Below are 18799 nucleotides of genomic sequence, written 5' to 3'. Positions count from 1 at the left end.
CTTCTTAAGGATAGAAATATGGAATTTGGTATATGATCTCCCCATTTAAAAAACGGGTGAGGTTACAATTCTTATAACCGGATGGCCATATCTCGAAATCCTTTAAGGAAGAGACATTAAATATGGTATTTAGACTTTTCAAGGACTGAAATATGAGTTGCAGGCTATATGAGTTTGCAGACTGAGCAAATGTGAGTGTCTGAGGTTGAAGACCAAGAGCGGAAGGCTAGTTCTTAATAATGATAAAATAATATGCCTATTTGTCATCGGCTTTTCGAATACGTAGAAAAAAAGCCTACTTTGTACACAAATAGATCTGCACCCAATCTAATCGCGTACGAAGCCTTTTTTCGGTTCGGGGGAGGGATGATGAAAATGTATCCACATTTTTGGCTGTATATTAAAAACGCCAGGCATGTACACATCCAACATTACGTTTTAGTATTGCGGACCTACATAACAGCAAAGGATGAACCTCTGGTTAATGGAGTTGTGACATTTTCTTCATCTTTTTTATTCAGGTTTTGAATTAAAACTAGGCAACGATGGGTCCTTACTCTTTCCTTCCAGGTTGTGAATAAAGAACCGAGAAGGACATGTGTTTTACGGCTACTTATTAATATTTAGGAAGCTTCACAACAGAAGTTAAATGTGTAATGCTTATTTTGATTTAAACTTATTGTAAAGCAATATTTTATTACAACTGGGGGAGAGAAGATTATTCTGGAAGCAGCAGTAGACATCGTTGCTAATTTGTGCATAATGTTGTAAACTCCTTTGAAACAAGAAATAAATAATTACTATGAGTCATTGGGCTTTGGAGATGTACCAAAAATACAAGTATAAAGTTCGTCAAAAGTATATATGTATATACACTTTATCGAAAGCAAAATCTCTATATTTTGTGTTAGTCCTCAACTACATCAAAAGTTGAATATATATTACAATAAATCACAATAAAGTTTCCTGCGCCCATATAGTTACTAAAGCAGGGATGCAAATAAGCACGGGCGAGTGCATCATCGGTGCGGGCGAGTATTTAGTATCATACTGAAGGTAAGTAAATGGTTTCTATTGTGGGATGTGGGCTAGGTTTTTTTTTTTTTTTTTGAGGGGGGGGGCTAGTAAAATTTAGTTGCTTATTTGCATTCCTGTACTAAAGGTATTCGCAGTGGTTGCAAACTATTCCAAAACCATAGCCGAAATAGGAGGACTTGTAGGTGTACAAAGTTTTTCCTTATGCACAATGATACTATGCGTCTCAAATCTGTTACAAAGCCGCATAATTGTCAAGCATGTAGGAGACTTTGTTCAAAATTCATGCCTCCATTAACAATGAACTTATGTGACATTTTCAAACTTGAAATAACACTTTAAAATGGACATCCGTTCGTCAAATGTCAACCATGCACTGGCTTCTGTTGTTTCAGTATTATGCATCACAAGTTACAGTTACGAGAGTACCGACATCTGTTGAGGAACCATAGTACTGCATATTGTAATGATATTTCAATTTAACTTCGTATTTAAACTTCGAAATAAATTTATATACATTTTCTTGACAGACTCTGTTCTAGGTAACACATTTAAATCAGTAAACAAAAATTATGGAATATGTAATAGTATAAAAAGTGTACAACTTACGCAAGAACATAGCAAAATGTTTTAATTTTAAATACATAGCTATTTCAACTTACGAATGCATGACTCATAAATAATTTTAACATTTTATTACATCAGTGCTCTGGGTTCTGTTCTACAGAGAACTCAACAAGTCGATATAAAATGACAGCATTGATTTGGAAAAGGAAAATATAGGAGTTTTCCGTGAGAGCTAAGGCACGCTTTCCTAACATGTAACATTTACCAAGTGTAACACACCGATTTTGATCAAATTTGGCAGGTAGGTACTACACATAAAATAAACTATGTATTTTTACTTTCTGCTGAAAGGCGGTTTTAGGGGGCAAAAGCCCGCCCCACCCAAAATTTTGAAAGTTGATGGCTGAAAGGCAAGAAAAAGTGGACCAAAGTGAATGGAACTGTACACAGATTTTGTAGACGTAAAATGAGAGAATACGAGTTTCGTATTTTCCTGAAAAAAAAAAAAAAAAAAAAAAACGGTTGCGTGGGTCACACACCTTCTAAACCGTTGAACACATATCTAAAGTGCAAATAAGTATACGTCAGAAGTTCCTAAAGGATATGGAGAATTGCAACGAAACTTTGTGTACGGACAATTGCAAAAAATAAACGAACACGTATTTTTAGTTTGTGCGGTAAAATAGTGTTGGGGCAAGGACCCTCCGAAAAAAGTAAATATTATCGTAATAGCACAAGAAGGACTGGACCGAAGCAAATGAAATCGTGAGTAGATACTGTATATGTAAAATAAGGCCTTTCGTGTTTCCCAAGTATCCCCATCCGATTTGCTTCAAATTTGGCACATCTACAGTAAACAGGAAATAAATCGACACGTGCTTTTGTTTATGCGGAAAAACATTGTTAAGGGTTAAAGACGCCTACTGAAATACTATAAAATGCACTGTATTGTTTGTTCTTACAGTTGATGTTCCAAATGCGAGGAAATCGGATGGAGACACTTGTGAAACACGAAAGGCCTTATTTTACATTGTCTACACACAATTTAATTCGCTTCGGTCCACTCCTTCCGCCACACAACGCTTCGGTCCACCCAACCATTTTTTTTTTTTTTTTTTTTTTTTTTTTTTTTTTTTTTTTTTAGGAAAATACGTAACACGTATTCCCTCATCTTACGTCTACAATATCTGTGCACAATTATATTCATTTCGGTTTACTTCTTCTTGCCTTTTGGGCGTCAACTTTGAAAATTTTGAGTGGGGGCTTTTGTCCCCTAAAACCGTTTTTCCGCAGAAAATAAAAGACGCGTATTCGTTTATTTCATGTGTAGTATCTACCTCCAAAATTTTTTATCAAAATCGGAGTGTTACACTTAGGAAGTGTTACATGTAAGTAATTAATTCCTGAACATACATGTTGCAACGGTTCTCTTACTTCCCGTAAGAAATTTTCTCTCAATGTTTTGTACTGATTAATGAATGACTACTTTTACTGTGTATCTGAATTTTCAGCGTAGTTTCATTATTTTTTAAAATAAAAATTGTCTCAAGTATGTTGAAAACGAATGATCCCCTGAACATTTTAGTAGCATGATTATCGTCTTTACACTTAAAATAGATCTTAGCTACCCTACTAAAATAATTTGGATTAAGAGGTTGCAAATTACTGTCTAAAGAGTGATAAATAAAGAAACCAATGTACCGACTATACATTTCCCTTCCTGTCCTTCTCGTGGTCGAGTGGCTAAGACATACGATTTCTGCGTGCGTGTGGTTCTGAATTCAATTCCAGGTGGGGCTACTACCTTGGATACAACTCCGAGTAGTTGTTCCAATCCAACTTGAAGTCAAGATCCTGTCTCATATAGTCTCATATAGCCTTGTTGCTGAAAAGGAATGTTAAACCAATCCAATCCAAAACAATCATACGAAGCTCGAGTAGTAGTTCGGATCTCACTTGAAACATTAGGAGATCGCGTGCTTTGTGGTGGACAAATACCATGTACGTGAGTTTTCTTGAGATCCCCCCGTTTCCACATTCCACAACTTCATTCATTATCATCGCCGTCTCTAGGTATATAATCGTGGGATGTTCAACTCAAACCAATCCAATTCAAAACAATCACAAACCCGAGTAGTAGTTTGGTTGGATCTCACTTGAAACACTCTGGTAGGCCCCGTCTCATATAGTCTCGGTGCTGGAAAGAGAATTTATTTGAAATCATAACCTATGTTAGGGATTTTCTCTTTTTTTAAAACACATACGTACATATTAAAGATATTAGGAAAAGTTGGTCAGTGTAAAGAAATATTTGTAGCATACCAAACAACTCTTTCTCCTCAGCTAATGTGAAATACCAAAATTTTCTGCTGCGCGGATGTTAGTTACTATGGCGAGTTTCAAAGTTTAAGATAAAAGCTAAGAAAAAAAAGGCACCACATAATCGCGAAGGCGAAATACAAAACTGAAATATTGTAGTCAATAGTGAACATCTTACCTTGATCACTATTGGATATTAACGGTGGTGGATCAGGGCATATTGTTGTTCCTGTGTTTGAATCTCGAACTGGACGCTTCATCGACAGCAACTGGAAGTAGAAAGAAAGTACATAAAATAAATAAGAAAATGGCGTATCACACCGTTGCACGGTGATCCAGAAACCCTCCAAATCTGGCCAAAACCTCAAAATTCGAAATTATCAGAAACATCAAAAGACCTTACAGATTTAATAAGGAAAGACATAAGGTGTGCAGGAAGAGGTAGGTTTTCGTGCAGCTCGTAAGGATTAGGTCTACAGTTAGTACCAATGTAAAAGATTAAAGTCGTGGAAGAAGGCCATATATCCACCTCGATAGCGGTCGCAAAGTTCATGATGTGAAAACAAAATAATGTTTTGTTGTTAGGGGTCAATAATGATTATGTAGAACATTATTATACATTCGTCGTTCGTAACACATACGTAGAACTCGAATATGGTACCAGTCAATGTGTGGATAAATAAAATGAGATCGAAAACCCAAATTGGTAGACTTAATGTTGAATTTCATGTAGAGTTTTATTTTGAATCCAGCCGAGTCCAGTTATATTGTATGGTGGATGTGATAGTAGGGGATGTTATCTGTTAGAGAAAAAGACCAAGTGTTGCCCGTTTTTGCCTGATCTGGTTTGAAAGGCATATTTGTATGTCTAAAGGATAATATTGCGAGTAATATTTAGGCTAATGACTTTTTTCCTTGTCATTCCAGAAATTTCATACGAAACAACACGAAGGATGCTTCTACAAGTCCTGCAGTATGTAGAAGGAAACAAAGAGACCGAAAGGCAACACCTGATTAGTTTCCTTGAGAAAGAAAGTCCACCAAATTGATTGTACAATTGCTAGGAATGTACTAGTCAATGCGGGGGATATCTAAACCAGTGGTTCCCAACCTTGTTTACCTGCTCCCCGGCTCGCGAACCTTGCATACTTCACGCCTTTACCACCTCCTTCCTGCCGCTTGTTCTCCACCGACTTCTATCCTTAGCCAACTGGATCCAGTTTCTACTTTGTATTCCTATTTCTGCGAGATCCATTTTAACATTGTCTTCCCATCTGCACCTAGATCCTCCTAATGATCGTTTTCCGATTCGTCTTCCAGTCAAGACTTTGAAAGCATTTCTACTTTCTTCCATTCTAGCTACATGACCTGCCACCTGAGCCTCCTAGACTTGATGACCCTAACAATGTTTAGTAAACCGTATAAATTATGTAGTTCCTCGTTATGAAGTTTCCGCCATTCCCCATTCCCGTTCCCCTTGGATCCGAATATTTGTCTCACGATCTTGTTCTCAAATACTTTCAGACTACGTTCTTCCTTCAGAGTCAGCGACCATGTATCACAACCTTACACAACAACAGGCATGATTATCGTTTTATATATTTTAAGCTTCAAATTCCTCGACAGAATTCGCGACAACAAAATATTTTGAACTGAATAATAACACAAATTCCCTGCTTTTAGTTGACATCACATTTCTTCATAAATATGGTTTTCGCCTGTTAATATTGATCCTAGATATTTTAACGCATCCATAATTTACCGTATTATGGTCACTTGTAAGTACTAGTGCTAACATTTCTAATTTGAATAATTATATGATAGCCTTTTGCAAAAAAGATGTGTTTTTACCAGTTGTACGCTAGATTTACAAGACTATAGTTAGTATTGTGGAAGAGGTTCCATATTGTTCGAGTTTTGAACTCGTGAGCTTGTGTCCCAGGGATGATCTCTCACAGCTATTAATATGCCTTATTATATTAAGATCAGAACAGCTGATTTCAGTTGAACGTCTTTTTCAGCAACAAGGCTGCATATGACGGGATCCAAACCATCGAGTTTGTATCCGATCCAAGCAACCCACTAGAAATCCAACCCGGGACAAAAAAAAACAAAAAACACTTGTGCTAGGAACTTGGTAACAAAGAGACATTCATATCATCCAGTAAGTTGTTTTAATGATATGAAATTGCTATTTACGTCATGTTATGACATTCAAGCTTTCTTTTCTTTTTTTTAACACAGTTGTAAGTTCTACAGTTATATCCTGTAGGTTAAAGGAAACGGATGATTAATGAAAATTATTGTGAAAGAATTGGTTCAATGTGAATGTGGAAGGAAACGAAAGAACCCCAAGGAAACTCGCAAACACAATATTGTTCACCACAAACACGCAGGACCTGGGATTGAACTAGAGCCCTGATCACCAAAGGTGAGCGCTTTACTAATGGGCCACCGTGCTCTCTAAATAATAGGACTGTACTGTAATAGACATTACTGTAGATGTTTTGTGGCAAACCCATTTAGTCATTAAGAACTCTTTAAATAGAAAATTACATTGTTTGAACAGCACTAACCTAAATTGTATTTTAGGTTTGAATCTTCAGAGTTGAAAGAATAAAACTTAAAATCAGTTAAAATTTTAAGCAGGGATTAAAGTAAGGGGGAACCAGGGGCGGATCCAGGACCGACTTCTGGGGGGCGATGGGTTGTCATACTGCTACTTTTAAGGGCTCCAAACTTTGGGATGGGTTTTATTTATATATATAAAATAAGAAAGTTTCCCCTTCTGGGGGGGATCGCCCCAATCGCCCCCCCTGGATCCGCCCCTGGGGGAACGCAGGAGGACGCTGTTTCTCCACTTCCAAAAATATCTATGGCGTCCCTCCACTTCCTAAAAAAATGCAATGGACAAAGGTAGGCACGGGGGAAGGCGTGACGTCATCCATCCCCCTACCTTTTCAGATCCACTTTTACCCCTGACTTTAAGTTGTATTCTTTCAATTCTGAATAATGAGGCAGTACTTCGAAAAGTGCAGGTTATGCTTTGGCTGGTTTGTTTATTCTAATTTAACATTCCTTTTCACAACCGAGATTTAGTTTTAAAGTTTTAGCCATTTTTGCACGGTTGGTGAATATCCCTTGGAATAACATTATTTTGACAAAAGACATTGCGACCTCCAACTAAGGTAATACTTCAACATTTATCTAATGTGAATAAGCAAGACCTCAAACGAGGTGAATTAGCCATAACAGAACTCGTACCTACGTGATTTCCTTGTTTCTGAAGTTATGTGCTGTTGAGTTTAACATTATAAAAGTAATGATCTCGATTACATATCATTATGCTTCGGTAGTTTTTATTGTTATTTGGACATCAGAGATGTTTCAAAAGTAGTACGGCACCCATTCATCTTATAATTTAATAATTCTCTGTTTAATACTGTTATTATTATTATTAATATATAGACCGTGTACAATAAACTATATATTGAATAGACTTTGAAACTCGTGTTGGTTATACGCTCCAGGATCAACCGGTGGCTTACGTGAATGCTGAGAATATAAATTAAATAGTGAATAAGTAATTATAAATTTATTAACATTGAATGGAAATTGCTAACAATGTTATAGCAGACTTCTAGTTGAAAGGATGAAGGGAGTGTTAGGATAATTATTACTTTATGGCTACCACTGATCGTTCTTCAATAGGAAAGATTAACATGTTTCATGATTGAGGAAGGAAGGCGGACTCGGTACGTGTGTGGTCTTCGACGGCATGTAACTTTTTCTTTTTTCTTTCTTTTTTTTTTTTTTCATCGACCGCAACGTTTAAATTCACTGAGCGCTACGGAAGATATCGACTGTTGACGGTCAGGTAAAAAAAGAAGATTAATGCCTTCAGAGTGTATACGACCCCAGTAATTTTGTTTGCTTAATGCAATTAACAAATTGACCAATAATATATATTATTGAATCTTCCAGATGGCATGCTATTCTTTGGTAGTCTATAAGCCTTTTTCTTTCCTACAGTAGAGAACCACTTACCAATATGCACTTTTAACCGTCTTTTTTTCTTGTAGAAACTATATGATAAACACTTTTCACTTATAATTTTTTTAAGCAATGCTCCTTAAAGACTTTTAGCATAACTCTCTGTTACAAACCATTTGCGTGTTGATTATATTTATATATACATTTTGTCAGAAAGATCTAGAAGCGGAGAAGAACGTATTCACCTTATTAACTGTCTGTACTGCTTAGTATACTACTAAAAACATGCTAATTAAAATGCTACTTGCTCTTTTCGTTGATCTAATGGCTAGGACGCGCGACTTTGATACACGGGGTCCTGAGATCGATTTCCATTGTGACAGTATTTTTTTTAAAAAAAAATGAACGTATACACCTGAAATTGTAGGTTCATGTCTCATATATCCTCGGTGCTGACAGAGATGCAAAACTACGATTTAACCAATCATCCAAAATGTCATTTATCCATTATCAGATGAGCGCATCGGTGCAGTGTTAGCGCCTAAAACATCCCACATAGCACACTACGTCCCTGGGATGTCCCATTTTGACCCCAATCATCCCATTCGGTTCCCGGGATTATCGGGACAATGAGAAGACATCCCATGGACGTCCTGCATGGGACGTCCTGAAGGATTCCCACGTAGGATGTCCACGGGACGTCCCAGATGGGACAGGAGGTCCGAGGGAAAATAAATAGACATCCCTTCGTGGTCCCGTTGAATATCCCGTATCCCGGGATATTAGCGGACATCTGGGTCTCCCGCGGATATCCTGTGGATGTCCCGGGAGCACATTCGGATATCCCGGGATGTCCCGTCGTACGTTGCGGGCTCAGTCTCGGACATCCCATGGACGTACTTGTGCTATGTGTGATCCTGTTCTCATTAGCAGTTGGAGGTATGAACGTTGGGGAAGAACCATGTTTTTAAAAAGGTGTAAAATAAACTATATATATAAGCTAAAAAAAAAAAAAAAGGCTAAAAGGCAAAGAAGCGCAGGAATTCAATACCGTCAGCCATAAAAATATTGTATAGATGAGGATATCGTCAAGAGATTTTACTATTGCCATGTTTTGCTCGGAAACCACTGGTGTCTGTACCACATTTCCAAATATGATAAACTAAGACCTGTATAATGTAAATCTTTAGCTTTCATTACTTTGATGGAAGGTCGAGAACTGCCTCTATTCCACTTCTAAAACAAAATGACTAGAAGACTAACACAGATATCGGTAAAAGATATGTCAGAAAAAGGATTTTAATAATCGAAGAGAAAGAAATAATTAGAGAGATGCTTAGGACATCGCTTGAGAACAAGTTGTCTTAATAGATATGACAGAAAGTAAACGAGGCATAGATGTGAAAAGCCTTCTGGCTGTGTTCAACCAAATGGCACAATCGTCGGTGAAGAGGCTAAAGGCTGTATCTTAATTTTTATAATTTTATAGAAGAAAAATTTATAATGTCTCGTTTAACGTTATACTGTGCTACTCACTTCAATACAAGCAATTTCTAGAAAGTCCATGTCCCTGATAATATGAGGAATGAGCTTCCGCAAAAATGTTTATGGTTAATAAAGCAGGTCGAATAAAGATAGGGTGGTCATAACTTAAAACTGCGTTTTCAAGTTATGGCACTTCAGTCCTTCACCGACGAATAACTAGAGCGATGCGTGGTCACTTCATTCTTTCCTAGTACTATTATTTTAGGCTTTCTAGCCTCGAGATTGCTACTTTTTAAGTCAGATACCTTTACAAATACCTCACGATACTGGTAACATCGAAATATCTATGGACCCTATCGGGAATGTAATTGAAATCACGCAGACAAAAGTTAAGCATGCTATTAGCCTATAGAAAATGGTAGTTCTTACAATAATACAAACATGCCAACAGAGAGAGATTGTAGTGCATGGAATTTCACTTTCTTCAACAAACTACTATCCATATATTGTTTAAGATATTACAGTAGTGATTATTGACATATAATCTATACACTATTACATAAAAGAATAAAAGTGATTCGCTTATCAAGTCCAAATCATGCTGTTACTCGTATAAGTTATTCATAAACGTAAGAGTTGCAACACAAAATTTCTTTTATTACGAAAGCAATGGATAAAAGAGGACTACAAAAAAAGGAATCCTAAGGATGATAAAGTTTATTTATTTATTTATTTATCTTCAAAAAATTGAGTATCTTAGGAATACCTAAAGTTAGGGAGATGAAACTCGATATATAAACTCCGCATCAAAAAGTAACTGAAACTGGATGTAAGGACCGGATTTTTTTAACATTCCGCTCCTAGGAAGGAAACGTAAGCAATTTCTGTAATATTCAAATATCCCCATACATTATTCAGAAACTGCCTAATGCAAGAATTTACTTACGTCGGAGGTGTGAAATTTGGCATATAAATCGGTTCATTAAAACTAAACAAACATGTGTAGCAGAGTATTCGAAAATTCCGCTTCAAGAAACGGGGAAACTAGCAATTTCCAGTTTGATATGTATACAATACACCCTTATAGGATTCTTGCTGTGCGAAGGAAATAAATCGTACTAAAATAATTCTAAGAAAACGTTTTTTTTTTTTAAAAAAAAAATACTTTTTAAACACCCTATTTACTGTATGTTCAACTAAAAAGAAAAGCATCGGGAGCATTCTCATATACAATCACTTGATTTATATGAGAAGCGAAGAATTTATGAATTGATTGTATATGAGAATGCTCACCATGCTTTTCTTTATAGTCATGCATACATAGATTTTATTGAAAAAGAAGTAACTTTCTTGAAAACATTTTTAATTAGTACTATTTGTTTTATTTTCTTTGCTTTTAAAAGAAAGCAATTTTTAAAAATATATTTCTATTTTGTTTTCAATATCAACAGCTCTACGCTTATTTCTAATATAACAATATTACAAGAGCAAGTTACAAGCAATTCGCTATAATTTTACTGAAAAATATAATTTTATAATATTTGTGACATCCGTGACCTACCTTACTACTGAGGCTAGACTCCCTGGCCAGCAGGACTGCCAACCCTCTCACTCTTCTTCCCGCGCCCAAACTTCGGCGAGCTTCCGAAGTAGATTTTGCTTCTGGACGTGGGTGGTCGTGGACTCCTTTTGCCTACATCAACAAGCAAGAAAAACATATTTCAATACAATTCATACAGTATGACATAGCGGTTTAATAAATAATCAGGTACACTGCAATATCACAATTGTATCAGAATGGGTGCACGTAAATGGTATTTATTTGACATAATGAGTAGCTATAAATAATTTATACAGTAAAGTAAGTAAAGATCGTTCCCTCTTTCGTGTAAAAGGTAAATTTTTCCACATTTTCTCCTTAACTTTGGCACTCACAAAAGTGATATAGTTAGCACGCTTCGGCTTCTCTACTTTCTCATGTTGCCCCAGGTACTAATTTTAAAGAGGCTGGGAGAACCTCAGATTCGCATTGAAACAAGGGTAGAGTGAGAAAAAGTTTCCACCCCCAGCGAGGATCGAACCCGGGCCGCTACCACGGCTCTAAAATAACTTGTACGACTTTTCACTTTCCAAATAGTAAAATAATCACTTTTATTATGGTGTATTATGTTATTAGTAGTGGTATATAAATTTGTCCATTTGTGGTATATAAGTGGGTGGAAAATTTTAGTGGTATATTGAGAGTTTACTAATTTTCTTAACTTCTACAGACAAAATATTAGTCATCGTTGTTCTTAAACATATACATTTTCTGAAATTATTAAAAAAACGCATATATTTTATGATCAATATTGTTTTATTTTTATCTTACTCCAGTATTATACTTCTAACATTAGCTACATTCCTCAGTACTATAGCATTTTATTTTTGTTAAACAAAAAAAGTGCTCTGCTTTATTGCTTTCAATTTGACGTCTCTCGTTTATGCTCTGAAGCTAAAGGAAATGGATAGTTAATGAAAGTAAATTATTATTTTAAAAATTTATGAAATGAGAATGTGGGAGGAAACGGGAGAATCCCAAGAAAACCCATGGACACAATATTATGCATCATAATACAAAGTAATTGTGCGTTTTCCTATTTTAGGACATTTTCTTAGATACGTATTGATAGGTAGATTATATTAAAACATACATAATCGACTTTCGAATGTATATGCTCTTTTGAGGACAATGCAGGCTCTCAAGTACGGATTGGTTAGACTGTGACTTCAGTGGACATAGTCCTGACTACAATTCTCAAGCGAGTGAATGGGTAGTTCCCATGTAGTAGAGATCTCGTTTGTACGTATTTGTCATACGGCCAGGTTCATGCCATACCGCATCAGTGTTAAAACGGATGTTAACGTGGAAACAAACAATACAGAAAGGATAATAGAAATTAACAGTAAAAACGACACAATGTAATGAAGTTGGTAGAGGTGTATAACATTCTTAATAAACCAATCATGCCTTCTGTTAAAAAAAAAGAAAGAAAGAAAAAAGAAAAAGAAAGAAAGAAAAGAAAGAAAAAAGAAAAGAAAAGTCTGAGTGCAGGAAATCTTTTAAATTACTTATTTTAACCCACATCATTTAGACAGCACTCGCTCTGTTACGTATTAAGATAGTTGACCAAATTAAAATTTTAATTTTGACTTACCTGAAAGAAGATGGCGTGCTCCGTGTGTCTCCAGAAGTGTGTTACTGGATACCCGCAATGACCTCTACATGCAAGGATCTCCAAACGACCGGAACAATGGCGATTTGGACAAGGTTTTCCTACGAAATTGGAAATGGAGTTGTTACTACTAGTTACATTTTATAAGAAGCAGTTTTAAAAAGCACTTTCACCATGTACGTATATTGGAATAACTATGACTTCTTTCAAAGACTTGACGATTTCCGTTCTATCGTGAAATAAAAAATCTTTCCGTATCCAAAGTTTCAGAAAAGAAATTCCTTGTCTTCATATATGGATATTGCTTAATAAAATGAGAATTATATATTACGGCTCAAAATTTCTCAATTTTCTGTAGAGAAAGATGGTAACTCAGTGTCCATAAACTTTGTCTAAAACGTTTGCCATTACAATAGCTACATTTATGTATATTATTAGTGTCTGTCGACTTAGTCACATGCTCAGGAGTAGATTCCTTCAATTAAAATAACGTTTTTCTTTCGTAAAGAATTAACAAACTAAAATTATTGCAAAAATCACTGAATAATACTAAAATTTTCTGAGTAACTACAAGATATATGTGTACAACTCTCAAACTATTAATTGAAATAATATTTTTACAATTGAACGGCTCGGATGAACATAATGGTAAGCGCCACCTTCGGTGAAGTTGAGTTATTAACTGAAATAAGTTGTGATCAAATCACAGACGGCTATGTAGCAGAAATTTATTTGCAGATGGCAGAGTAAACTTGCTTGGTATGTGCCGTTCCATTGCACTGCATGAGAATGTTGAGCCTTCTTTCCCAGTCTACTCGAAATGCATAGGAACGTTGAAACTTCTTTCCCAGTTTACTCGAAATGTATGGGAATGTTGAATCTTCTTTCCCAGTTCACTTGAAATACATGGGAATGTTGAATCTTCTTTTCCAGTTTACTCGAAATGCATGGGAATGTTGAATCTTCTTTCCCAGTTCACTCGAAATGCATGGGAATGTTGAATCTTCTTTCCCAGATCACTTGAAATACATGGGAATGTTGAATCTTCTTTTCCAGTTTACTCGAAATGCATGGGAATGTTGAATCTTCTTTCCCAGTTCACTCGAAATACATGGGAATGTTGGACCTTCTTTCCCAGTTCACTCGAAATGCATGGGAATGTTGAATCTTCTTTCCCAGTTCACTCGAAATGCATGGGAATATTGAATCTTCTTTCCCAGTTCACTCGAAATGCATGGGAATGTTGAATCTTCTTTCCCAGTTTTCTCGAAAGCTAGAAAAATGACACACCATTGTTTCCCCGAGTTGCTCAATTCTAGTTTAAGTTTCAGTAATAGTTTTCGATTATTATTTTAGATTATTATTATTATATATTAGCCATTGTGTATACAGCGTCATCTTGCTAATTGTATATTTTATAATTAAAAAAGCTTGATGGTAGTATCAGGTATTTAGTATCAGTTTTACCTTAATAGATGGCGTGCTATTGTCGACCATTGAAGGTAACATGTTTGGAACCAAACAAATCGTTTTTGTCGATTTTCTCGAAAACTATACATGTCATTTTATTCAGCTTGATATTTACCCTACTCTAACACAGTTGTAGAAGTTAGTAGTTAGAAAATTTTAATCAAGAAGACAAATTGTGTTGTCGATATTATTCCCCCGCTGTCAAAGAATAAGTCTTCAAATCAGTTAAGTTATTGTTGAGTTGAGTTTAACGTCCTGTGCAGCAGCAAGGCTAATACGTGAGATATGGACCTACTGATTAACGTGGAATCCGAATTTTATGAGTTCCCGCCGGGAATAGAACCCGGGTCTCCCACGCAAAGGTGCGTACGCTAATAGCTTAGCCACGGAAGAGCTCTTTAAATCAGTTGTAACGTCATAGGATTGAATGGTAAACGGAGCAGAAATGAAGTGCAACTCCAAGTGCATTGATTACTTTACTGAGTAGTACACATATTTTGTAGTTGCTAGAAAATTACTCGGAGAAATTACTCTATTAAATTTCGGTTTCTACAATCGGATCAGTATCTTTAAATCTTTAAATTGCACAAATCCATTGAAGAATGATAATTTTATCAAAGGACGCTTAACTGAAACTAATAAATGAAATAAAATGAAATTTCAGTTTTAACATTCCACGGTTACATCCTTTAGGCTAAAGGAGATGGATGATTCTGATTAAAGAAAGTTAATGACTATGAAATAATTGGTGCTATGAAAATGTGGGAGGAAACTGGAAAACCCCAAGCAAACTCACTGATACGATGTTGTCCTCCACAAACTCTCATGGCCTGAAATTAATCTACGGATTCTTCGCACTAGAAGTGGACGCTCTACCACTTAACTACAATGCTTTTGATTGAAATACAGTATAGAGTTTAAAAGTCGAACTTTATAACACTATGTTAGGTCAACATAGGAATTACTATTTAAATATAATTAAGGATGTAAGGAGGACATACATGATTATTAACTAATATATTCTCTTAATTCTTCTGTAGGCTCAGATACACACATTAATTTTATGGGTTCTGTTATTATAGTATTTAGTGTGTGCACTTCTCTGAACAGTGGAGCGCGAAAACTTTCGGCACCACACTTTTGGATGTGTCCAATAGCTTACCTTGCTGTTTCTTTCTTGCCTTGTCGCAGATGGCTGGTCTGAGATGCACTTTGTCTCCGGACTCGAGAGAGCAACGGAGAGAGCAGACGAGAACTCCGAGGCAGGACTTCTTGAGGATGTGGACGTTGTGGTTGTTTGTGTTACGCATTGCCCACCCAGATGAGTGGCGTTTTGCTTCCTCGTTGTCCGGTGGATACACGAACCGGCAGTGGCCGTCCGCCCACTCTTCGAAACGGTCGTATTGGGTTACCTGACAAAGAAATAGTGTCATACCAGTTAGTATAATAAGTAGATGTATGAGATGATGGACACAGAAACCAAAAGTCAAGTAGGGAATTACAGTAGAAACCAAACTGCTTCTATTTAGGTACTGACACTAAACATCTCAATTGCCTCCTTTTTTTTTTTTTTTTTTTTTTTAATTTAATAAAATCACTCAATATTCCCCTTCTATACTTCTTCCTTTTAAACTTGCTACTAACCCACAACCTTGAAATGAACCTGTTCTTAATTTAATGAAAGTAACTCAAAGATAATATAGGATTATCAGTGGCGGCTCGTTAGGGAAATCAAATCGGTAAAAAAAACTAAACTTTTTATTCTTCAAACTAGAAAGAAAACTTATCTAATGTCCTAATTCTTGTATGCAATAATTAACACATTAAGTAAATTTTCTTCCCTTAGTTTGATGCTATAAAACTTCACCTTTTACCGATTTGACTCCACTATCGAACAGCCGCTGAAGATAATTAAAGTCAAAGTTAATATAATTATGCGAGACTTCATTAAAAAACACAACAAAAATATTCTTATTGACGACAGACAACCTTTCTACTTCTGAGTGATTAGAACTCGTGTTTTTGAAAGGTACTCCTGGGTTCGACTGCAGTTAAAATGAAAATTTGCCGACAGGATGAAAGCCTTAGTTCAATATTATGAAACAATTGGAGAGATGCCTGAATTGATAGGAAGCAAACTCTGGTCTAAAACGCCAGATAGAGTGACGGTTGGAACCGTTGTGCCGACCACACATCCTCTCAACAAATAAACTATCTCGGGGAGGAAGGGCAGAGATTAACATGAGATATAGTGTCATTAAGTTACTATGTAGATAATTGTGCAAGTTGAAGGATAGACAGACTTTCAATAGATCTGAATATAGCTGCTGAGATATTACTTAATGCAAAATATGCTGCAATGAAGATGTCCGTATCTTATTCAGTCTTTCCAGTGCTTTTCCTGTTATGTGCTTGTTTGTTCGAGTATAGTGTGCAATTTCAGCATCGAGGCTATATGAAACATCGAGACCTATAGTTTAAGGTGAAATACAAACTACTGTAATTCGTTCAAATTTCAATACTCCCATCGGGAATTGAACACGGAAACGCGTGCCCAAGAGGCCCGCACACTAGTCAGTAGACCAACGGGAAGAATGACACGCTTTCTTTAGTATAATAACAAAGAATTTGGTAAAACAAAGTAAATTAAATAGAGTTAGAGTCTTTTTCTATAATATTTTACAACAATCTATGGATACTTCTCTCCGATGAAATACATTACATTCTGACTTCTAATGAAGTCGTGCAACTGTAAATTGTATAAAAAGAAAATATAAGTTTTCTGTATCAGAACATTTACAACTTATATAAAAGAATCAAATTATTACGGAAAGCCAAATGATACAACCTTGAACAAATAATTCTCTGAAATTCTATTTCTCTCTCATGCCGTTTCATTGCTTTCGGTTTCACAATAATCCTAATTCTGTTTGCGTGACGAACACCACATTATGATCCATGATGTATATATGCTGCTGTGCACTTCCTTTTCTAAAAATAAATAAGATTGTATGGAATCTTCTCTTCTTCTCCGACAACTAGACGGCCAGTTATACAATTATAGCGCTATGAATAACATGCATAACATATTTAAAATCAATTTCCTGAATAAACATCCTGAATTACAGAAGAAAAAAATTTTCAAAATAAAATTTTTAATTCTTACGTTGAACGTGAATATTTTCCTCGATGGGGGTATGGGTGCAAATAAAATAAAATGCACGGTATTACATTTTCCGTAGTATTAACTTTACATCATGTTATTCATGTCGCTTAAAATAAGCATTCCTAACGCTCTTGCATCGATGCATTTATCCGTAAATACAATCTGAACGTCCAAAAATATAGGTACTCTCAGACAGTACCGAAATTTTCCCGAATCATCTGGAAAATTCGAGTTGCCAGATCTTAAACTGAAAATTTCTGGCCATTCCCTCTTGTATATGAAGTTAATTTTCACAAAACGTCAGGTGCTTTGCGTTTACGGACCAATATTGGCGAAAATGCCACAAAATTCAGCTCACCTTTCTTAATGTGTGTATTATTACAAATTTAGCACCGTTTCGAAAATTCTTTACTACAGTACATGATCCATAAAATATACCCTAAGCGTGATATATTATATAGCAAATACTTAAATCTTAATTTCTATTATTAGTGTAGCAGACGAAAACCAGTGTTAACACCATTTATAAAGTTGAAGTAAGCTAATAAACTGTTGTGTTTATTACTTTTACTTTCTACTGTGTCTAAACAGAATCGCGAGTAAAGAAGCATATTTTCTTTTTGCAAGAAACGTTGGTTTTATTAGATAAAATCCTACTTACCCGAGGGATGCTGCTGTCGTTGATGTCCCAGTCTGGGTATCGTGGCAACCTGCAAACACTCATAGCCGGGGACCCGGCCTCTTGCCTAAAAAGAAACAAAAGTATACCTATTATATAGACTGTAAAAGTCGCTGATTATGTCATATTCGGAAAGAAGTCCATTCTTCAGGAAAAGGTAGTTTTCTTGGAGTAGTTTTGTGGTTTAAATAATACAGAAAGAAATGTGAAAGTCAAATATCTTTAAAATATATTGTTGTTTTTATTCATTCATAATATCACTAATTAAAAGTGTTAAAATATTTTCTTGAAATTCGTGCCAAATTTGGTCAAGGGTAGACTAAAATTTCCATACAGATGAAGTTTTGCCTTTTTATCTTTACTTTCAATAGTGCAACACTTGTTGATTTGTAATTTCCAGGATCATGGATTGGAAGACAGAGTCGTGGGTTGGACAACACGATTCTGTAATGAACCTTTGAAGTTCTACTGGTTGAGACCATATAAAGACAGAGTTATTCAAGGTAAAAACTGTTGACGTGGAACATTTCAAGCAACGAATCCTCAATCTTTGTATATCCATAAGACCGAAGATTGTAAGTTGGTGAACGTGAATGGTTAGAACATTTACACATGTGTATTCAGAATAATGGCAATCATAGCGAACATATATTATGATTCTAGTGTACCATGTCCAAGCCAACATGAAAGTGTTTGTGAAGATTTTTGGCCCTTTGTATAGCTTTACGAGTAATGAAATTAAATCTTAAAATACTTTGGTTACGTTGTTGATTCTAAAGCAGATAATAAATAAAATTGTAAAGTGTTATTGAACGGAATGCTTCCTTTACACTAAAGCCATTTTGATGTGAATGTACTTCTAAATTGCAA

At 35.7% G+C, this 18799-nt stretch overlaps 1 protein-coding gene across 3 annotated transcripts in view; it reads right to left on the bottom strand.

Annotated features, from left to right (window-relative positions):
• Positions 1–18799, bottom strand: part of gcm (glial cells missing) — a 46889-nt gene that overhangs the window by 2826 nt on the left and 25264 nt on the right. For all 3 annotated transcript variants that reach the window (XM_081743582.1, XM_081743576.1, XM_081743590.1), the window contains exons 2-6: positions 17912–17996; positions 15247–15496; positions 12597–12715; positions 10961–11092; positions 4100–4190 (exon numbers count right to left, since the gene is read on the bottom strand). In XM_081743582.1, the coding sequence (XP_081599708.1) occupies positions 4100–4190; positions 10961–11092; positions 12597–12715; positions 15247–15496; positions 17912–17996 (677 nt within the window). The remainder of the gene's footprint in view (positions 1–4099; positions 4191–10960; positions 11093–12596; positions 12716–15246; positions 15497–17911; positions 17997–18799) is intronic.

Source organism: Thermobia domestica, chromosome 2 (assembly GCF_964235325.1).
Source record: "Thermobia domestica chromosome 2, izTheDome1.hap1.1, whole genome shotgun sequence".
In the NCBI taxonomy this organism is placed as follows: domain Eukaryota; kingdom Metazoa; phylum Arthropoda; class Insecta; order Zygentoma; family Lepismatidae; genus Thermobia; species Thermobia domestica.
Note: the sequence above shows the minus strand (reverse complement) of the source record. Positions and strands in the feature narration are given on the sequence as shown.